The sequence below is a fragment of the Pteropus alecto genome, unplaced genomic scaffold (assembly GCF_000325575.1).
Source record: "Pteropus alecto unplaced genomic scaffold, ASM32557v1 scaffold131, whole genome shotgun sequence".
Lineage (NCBI taxonomy): Eukaryota > Metazoa > Chordata > Mammalia > Chiroptera > Pteropodidae > Pteropus > Pteropus alecto.
Window position 1 is genome coordinate 21,000,274 of NW_006434709.1, and position 8,337 is coordinate 21,008,610.

The 8,337-nt window shown below is 41.3% G+C and overlaps 1 protein-coding gene across 3 annotated transcripts in view; it reads right to left on the minus strand.

Annotated features, from left to right (window-relative positions):
- Window positions 1-241: 241 nt before the first annotated feature.
- The window catches only part of CAMKMT (calmodulin-lysine N-methyltransferase), a 329,988-nt gene continuing 321,892 nt past the window's right edge, over window positions 242-8,337 (minus strand). For all 3 annotated transcript variants that reach the window (XM_015587587.2, XM_015587585.2, XM_025045088.1), the window contains 2 exons: window positions 6,454-6,585; window positions 242-832 (listed from right to left, as the gene is read on the minus strand). In XM_015587587.2, coding sequence (XP_015443073.2) covers window positions 755-832; window positions 6,454-6,585 — 210 coding nt within the window. In that variant the 3' untranslated portion in view covers window positions 242-754. The remainder of the gene's footprint in view (window positions 833-6,453; window positions 6,586-8,337) is intronic.

An 8,337-nucleotide genomic window follows, 5' to 3' on the forward strand; every position in this document is an offset into this window, starting at 1 on the left:
AGCACTCAGCACACTCCTCCTTCTTGACACAACACATTGAGACTAATCACACATAATTGGAGAGGAGGAGCAGAGGGCTGGCCATGCTATTGTGTCCAGAGGACAAACGGTCAGTTTATGAGGCTTTGGGCTGATGTAGTCATTTCTTATACATCTATAGGGAAAAAAACATCCTGTTTAAAAGGAGAAAGAGAATGAGCAAAGGAGACAGAAAAAGAGATGGCAGAGTAAATACAATTAATTTGAGGGAGATTGGAAAGATAAGCTTTATTTTTATTAACCAGGATAGAATCCCGATGTTTGCTGTGTTTACAGATTAAAAACTACCGCCACCCAAAATGGAATGAAAATCAAGATTTTTTTTTTTTTTTTAAAGAGGGGTGGGAATCATCAAAAGAAATTCTGTCTCAATTAGACGCAAAAATATTTAGGTTGCTCACAAATCCAATTCGAATCTCAGACAAGCTGTTTACAGATATTTGAAGATAAACAAAGGTTTGGTACATAAAAGGCAACAAGCATACTGAAAAAAGAGTCATCCAGGAAGGCTGGGGAATAATGTGAGTGAGGACAGGTGGACTCCATAATCCGGACGTGGAATGTCGCAAAGGTGGTGGGGGCCCAAGTCCTGGCGGCTTGCAAGTCTCAGGGAGCCAACAGCTTGCTGAATATTATGCCTGATACAGATTTCTGTTTTTGTAAAATATTCCCTGTGCACTTGATGTTTTCTTCATCTCTTGAGCAGTTTAATCTGCTATCCACTTTTGGTTAAAATAAGCAGAAGTGGGTAATGAAGGTTTTCTTCATATATATCCTTGTTTTCCTTTTTCAACTGAAAACAATAATAGAAAAAAGAAAAGGTAAGGAGACTCAGATTAAGACTTTTTACCAGTCGCTTTTAATGTTGAGTAAAATAAAGACTTCTTACTTAAATATATTGTTCTGGAAAAAGAAATCGCACCCACACAAAAGCAAATCAAAGCAGTACTCAGTGGCACTGACATGACAATATCACGCATCAAGATGAGAATCTTTTGTGTGGGGGGGGGGGCGTGGATAGGGTGTTTTTTTCATAAATAGCCACTCATGAACTGTGAGGCCCTCCAGCGAAGGGAGAGCAGGGGTCTGGTTCATCTTCCCCAGGCCAGCCACCCGGCTTAGAAGTTTCTGCTCCCGGCCCTCTGTGCCCTCTGCCAGGGCCCTAGGAACCAAGTGGGCAGACCTTTCAGATCACTGTTTGGAGACTGTGGAAACACCTGGGCATAAGGGAGAGGCTTGTGGGGCCTGAGACATTTCAAAGACTCTGCAGCTGCTTCTTAAGGGTTTTAATATTAATGCTAAGTAATTCAAAAATGCTCTTCTCTGAGGAGAGAAACATATTCCAACAATTAGAGCAGCAAGCTCCAATACTACTCAGGTGAAGTTCCCAGGGCCTTTCCATGATAGATTTTAAAATCTGATCAGAATTCTCACATCTAAAGTATACCTTTCCTTGTCTGACTAGAATAGTTTTGATAGTCATATTTATATGTATTCTAGCCAATAATACTTTGTTGTATATAAAGACAAAATTAATATTTTTGAAGCTGGTATTTTCTGAGCCAATTGTTAATTCATTTTTTAATTTACAAGAATCGGAATAAATATTTTTTTAAACAATACATGAATCCAATTCCTTTACTGTTTCAAACCAGACAACCCACCCCCACCGCCCACCCAAGCTAAACGAATGGCTCCAACATGACACTGTCCTGGATTAGTAGGTCTGGGGCGTAATTTGAATCGTTTCAAAATGCATATTTCTTCTAAATCATACTCCCAAACTGTGACTTGCCCTCACTATCAAGGAGCTTGCTTTGCCTTTCCACCTGGGGAACAGAAAGGCAGCCTAACGTTCACTTTCTAATGCATTCTCCTAAGATCTGATGGTGGGACAATCACTGAAGTGACTTTATTCTGTTTTATTAGATGGAATTGGTTATGTCTGCAGATGATTGTCTCTTTAGAAAGATCCTCATGGATTTTTGTTGCCACCAAAATATCGACAGTGTTAATCTTAAACACACTCTTTAATGAAAAAAAAAAAAAAAGGCCAAGAAAATGGCTTCACAGACACAAACTTCCCAAGCCAAACCCACTAACAGGGACCTATCCAACTGTAAATACCTTTGTTGCCAGTTGCCCTAGTGATAGAAGGAAATCATTGAAATATTTTACAGAGGGAAGAGGGGGCCAGGCTTGGTAAATTCTTCCTCAGGGATTGGGGATAAGGGAAAGTTGATTACTCAGCGTGTGTCAGCTGACCTACTCACTCACAATGCACTAATATACAGACTCAAATGAGCTCTTTATAAAGTCCCTGAGGTAATATGTGGGATAAATAATTCTTCTGTAAATATGGGATAGAAATCACTTTTAACTTGGATTCTATGCTGACCTCTGGAGGCCAAAGCAGAGGCTTCCTTGCTAGAAGGGGTCAGGGTCCAGCCCCGTGATGACTGTGAGCCCTTCCCAAGGTGGGGAAGAGCCCACAACCGTCAAAGGTAACACTACACCCCAGCCCAGATCATTTCTGAATCCAGTCTGTTATGTAGGTACTCGAACACACACAAAGCTGTTAGGAAATACTTGTTTCAATGGAGGAATGTTATGTGGTTTAAGAATAATTCCATTTACCCAGGCTGTACTTCTTTGCCCAATTAATAATGATACTTTTAAGAAATAAAAATCACCTTGAAAAAAATGAACAAAAAGCAAATTGTGAATAAAACAATTTTTCAATTCCGTAGGTTAAAACAGGGTCTTTGAGGACCGAACTAAATTATATAGCTGTTATTAGTAGCATATGAAGTATGCTTTACTTCATAATTGGATGTAACATGCTCAGCCTTGCCACGGCGCGAGCGGCAGCAGCAGCGGGAGTGGAGTTCAGACTGTTTACCCTTTACAGTATCCACAATTATCAACAGCACACCACACAGATTATAAGCACCAGCCACTTGTAATGTGGCATTTTGAATAGATAAGCAGAAGTGCAATATGGCCGTGCTTTTAACACAATGTACTGACTTCACAGCCGAGCCCCAGCCTATTTTCATGGCTAAGTACAAAAATACGAAAATAAACACATGCGTCGTTTTGTAAAAGTTAAAAACACACACAGACACAATCTATGGCATGTAAAATTATATTTCAAAGAATATTTGCATGAATGAGAGTAGTTTATCAACTAATTTCAAGCCTGCTGTAATCTCTGAGTCAGGTCTCTACCTTGCTGAACAATTTGCCATCTTAACAGCCTTTAAAGGTTTTGAGCCACATCATCGGGCAATGTGTTTGATTCCCGGCCTGGGGGAGACCGAGAGGTTGGGTAGGAAGAGGGAAGTGTTTTATTTTTCTTCCTGTTGCCTGAACGAACAGAAAGGCAAAATTTAAAAACAGACTACACCTTTGGCTGCCTGGTTCCTGAGTATGCCGGCTGCATGGTGTGGGCACAATTTAACAAAAGCACTGGCAGAAAAGTGCAGAATGGCACCGTTTTGATTACAGGCTTGCTTTTTAACGGAAATAAAATTTCACAGTTAACAATGAGAGGTGAAAAGTTTAAGAGGCAGAGCCATTCCTCCTGATCACTGCCTGTTAATCAGCTTCATGGGTGGCTGCCTAAATCTGTGGATTTTTTTTTTTTTTTTTTTACTTTGCACTACTGCCAAGATTGTAACTAATTTTTTCCCCTGTTGTAAGAGGAGGGGTGAAAAACTCAGCATAGAAGGCAGCTGTGTATGAGTGACGTGAGGCACTAATGCAGAGGGCAAAATTAAAATTCATGAATCTCTTCACAACCATTTGTGTAACAAGATTAAGACAGGACAGCGGAAAAGAGCGGCATTATCAGGCGTCTTACAGTCCTCCAGCTGGTTACGCTCTATTCCAACACAGTAGGGCTAAGAGGATAACACGCAGCCTGAAGGAAAACGCTGCTCCTCCATTTGGGAGCAGGCTCGTCCCAGGGACCATGGGGGTTTGGCCAGAGATGGAGAGGAAGAAAGCTGATTGCCGCTCAAGATGGAAAACTTTTAAGCCCTGGCTATTAGCACGCCGCAGACAAAAGCGGCCAGGGTAGAGGTTCCCGGCGGCCGCGCCGGCCCCTGCGCGTCCCCAGAGCCCCGGGGCAGGCGGGCGGCAGGCAGGGACCCGAGGGGACCGGGTGTTGGCTTTGGTCGCCGTCCCCGCGCCCCGCTGAAGAGCACTGGGACATGGCAAGGGACAGTGACGCTCCCCACTCCCCCTGAGTTTAGCCCGCGCCTCAGAGCCGGGCCTGTGGGCGCGATCCTGTCCGGGCATCCTTCTCTTGCAAAGGAGACCTTCGCGCGCGAGCTGAAGTTGGGTCATCGGGGCCTGGCTCGGTCTAGTCAGCACACGGTTACACCGCTGCTGACGCAGGAACATCGGGCATTCTAGCTTCAGGTACAGGAGGGACAGGAGGCATTCTTTTGCTGGAAGCTTAACACCAAATCAGATGCAATTGCTCTCGTCATGAAAAATAAACATCTGCAGATATTCCCCTAGGGTTTACTTCCTGAAAACATAATGAAACTTTCACTCCTCACAACAACCAAAAGGGCAAGGGAACTGTTTTTTGGTCCAACGTCTGCAAGGCGCAGTGAATTTAACTTTTAAGCAATTATGAAGAAATAAAAACTAAAGCCACTTATTTATGGACATTTATTTTTGTGGGATCAATCCATCAGTCCGTAGTTATTTATGGAGTGCTAACTGTGGGTATAAATATAAATACATCGATATAAATGTAAGTGGCACGTTTAGTGATTTATGGAAAGTGTCATGCTTAATTAACAGGGTAGTGCCCAGCGTTGGAACTGAAAAGGGGAGGTTGCTGTCCTCTAGCTGCTGACAATCTAAAGCTCTAGACAAAGGAAAGGTGGCCACTAAGGACCCCCTCCAATGCCTCACATGTTCCAACACACTTCAGATTCTACAGGGAGGAGACCAAGGGTATCAAGCCCAATGCTGAACTTCTGTGCTAGTGGAGGAACCCACGCCTTTGCTCTTCTGAGCTGTGACTGAGAAATTAAAAGCATCTGTTGTTCTGTGGGGAAAGTGAATAATATGACATTGAAGCAGCCACCAGCTGATCCCTGTAGCTCCAGTCTGACCCTGGAGAGAAGGCTGATTTTAACCCCTTGGATAAAAGAGGGGCTCAGGGGGCCAGGAGAGACCCTTCCCCCACCAGGTAAAGTCCCCAGAGCCATTCCATTTGCTGGGGGGAGGAGTTGAAAAAGGGAAACATCATTCTAGAGAGTCAGGTAAGATTTGAATAACGTGCCATTCTGTTTTTATTTTGATCGTTAGCAAAAGGCCTAATTCTATCAGTGAGAGAAAGTGATTTAACCCTTTCGGTCCACAAAGCATCATAGGGGCTAAATGGAGCCCCAGAGACCCAAGGAAGCAAGCCCATTTCCAGAATGTGAAGGTTCCCTTTCTCTTGCTGGGAAGATCAGATCCACATTGCATATAATTTTTCAAAAGTCAGTCTACTTCTATATTATACAATAGTCCTGGGCAATAGAGAATGCTATTCGTATTTTTCGAGGAGAAAATTAAAGTCAGGCCTTTACTTTTCTGCAGTCACAACTTGCAAAAGCATGACAAGTCAAAGTCTCTTGCCAAGGTCAGACTAGTTCAGAGAAGGGAGATTTTTGAAACGCATAGAATTACATAAGTCATACATGTTATGCCAGTAGCTGTGACATGTATTGGCAAACGTGAGAGTCCTAAAAAGTTTTCGGTGGAATGCCTGCCTCTCAGTGTCCTATATTGCCGTATACCTATAAATAATAAAAAGGCTGATAACATTGCTTTATGTAAGCAAGCTTAGAAATCACTCTCAGATAAGTGCTTTTGACCTAAATCTTGTAGCTCCTCGCTCTGACATATAACCCCACAACTGTGAGATTCTGTATGAGATTTAACAGTCTCAAACTGCCAACTGACCCAGCCATAAAGCAAGCAGAGATAAAGATTTACAGTCCAACATGATACAATTAGATATTCACCTTCTATTTATTTCAGTGCAGCTAAGCATTTAACCTACTTAAAAGCCGAAAGTTTTTCATTAAAATATAAATGCTTGTTTATCATTCATTCTATGCCACCTCCCCTGCATCCTACAAATTAGTCTATTATAAATGAAAAGATTACTTTGTTTCAGAGAAAGGAGTAAACAGGAATGGTTTCTGTAAAATCCTTCTAGACATGCAAAGATAAAAGATGGCTTTACCACACAAAATAATCAGATACAAATAGCTGCTCAGAAGCAGCACACCTAAGAAGTACTTTAATCAAATATTTAGGTTACCTGCCAAAAAGACCATGATCTCTTCAAAATGCAATGCGGATTAAAGTGTTATCTAACACAAGCAGAAAACTAACCTTGGAGTGGAAGTTTGAAATGTGTTCATCATAATTTTCATGTCTTTGGATAGAAAAACCAGCTTTTTCAGCTAGATTGCAAAACTGGTTTAAAGTATTCCCTCGGCGTGGGGCAAATACCATTGCTTTCCCCTAGAACATTAAAAAAGGAAATTTACACATTTTAAAACTGGAAGGCAACCAAACACAACAGACACTAGTCAAAGATTTAACATACCGCTCTCAGGTAGAAAACTCAATTGTTCTTGAAACATTTACACAAGATGGGCATTCACAGTGAGAATAATTTCAAGGATAGAGATACATCAAATAAGAAAAAAATATATATATATTTCATATTCAAATGGCCAGATGCTTTTCAAACAATGCATGTAATAAACAAATTGTAATTCAAAGTTGGTATTCTGTATAATACATACCTCTTTTGAGTCCAGTGGTTTCAACTAACAACTAGATTTTAGAGTAACTGGTCGAGGGCAGAGTCACTCACCATGCAACTCTTTAGCAGCTAGCAACACATTCGCCACACAGCTCCAGAGCATGTAGCAATAGATGCCTATAAATGTTAGTTTATTGTACCCTGAAAATTCAGTATCAAGAAATACTGCAGAGAGACAAGTAACCACAAGCCCTATGGAGAATTTTCACATTTCAGTCCTGCCCTTGGCCTTTTTCATGACACTGTCAGAGCCAAGGCTCCAAGGATCTTGGTTTCCAACTTCACTGCATCCTTCAAAATGGTCATCATTATAGCAAAGCAACTCCTCACAGTACTCAAATGATTGCTTTTCAAAGAAAGTGATATAATGAGGGTAAACAGGCTTTTCTAAGTAAACTGCACAACCTTATAAGATTGTTGCAGTGGCGAGAATGAAAGGACTTGAATAAAATAATAGAGGATTTTTCAGAAGACCATCTGACATGAAATTCCACACAGACCATTTGCTAACTGCTGGGTCCATGTGGGTTTTTCCTCACCCTTTTAGATGTGCACAGAACGGCTAAACTTCAGAATCTTCTTTCCTATTTGTTTAAAAGATGACGGTATGCTTCTGTTAATTTCAAGGTTACATTTCACCTTGATGAAATGTCACTTCCACTTGTGAGGGAATCATGAAAATATAACCCAGTCTCTTATAAAAGGTGGTTTATTATTCACATCTGCCAACTATTTATTGAGCAATGGGAGAGGTGCTCTCTACACGTTAGTCTTCCAACCACCAACAATGTAGGGATTACAGGCTCCATTTTATAGAAGGCTCAGAAAGGTTGAATAATTGGCCAATATGACCCAACTGGTAAACGATTGGAAACTTACCTGACTCCAAAGCCCATGCTCTTTCCTCTATACTATATTGCCTCCTTATTAGTACCAGTGATGACAATAATAATAATAGCTGCCACTGTACCAGGTGCTTCGATCTTTCCTTTAATCCCTTCAACAATTTTCCCAACAACTTTGTATAGGAGACGTTACATTTTACAGGTAAATAAACGTGCAGTGAAGGGGCTGAAGAATACAAGGAAGAACTGTGTGGCAGAAAGCGTTTTGGACTTAAAGGGAGTCTTCACTGTTAAACAGCTGTGTCACTTCAGCAAAATCAGAAAAAGAGTCATAGAGCGGTTGAGCTATGATGTTAGTCTAATCTCATTTTGCAGATAGGAAATTCAAGTCGTCCTGGTGTATCCACCGCATTTTCTCATTGATCAAATGGGAAGAACAAAGCTGGCCCTGCCTTCCCCCTGCCCACCAACCCAGCAAGTCATAACAATCAAATGAGGTGGTAAATATAAAAATAATTTGAAAAACGAGGTCAAGTAGATGTGAGACAAGAAACGTCTATACCACCTAACAGTGCAATAAGAATTTTATCAATTGTCTCT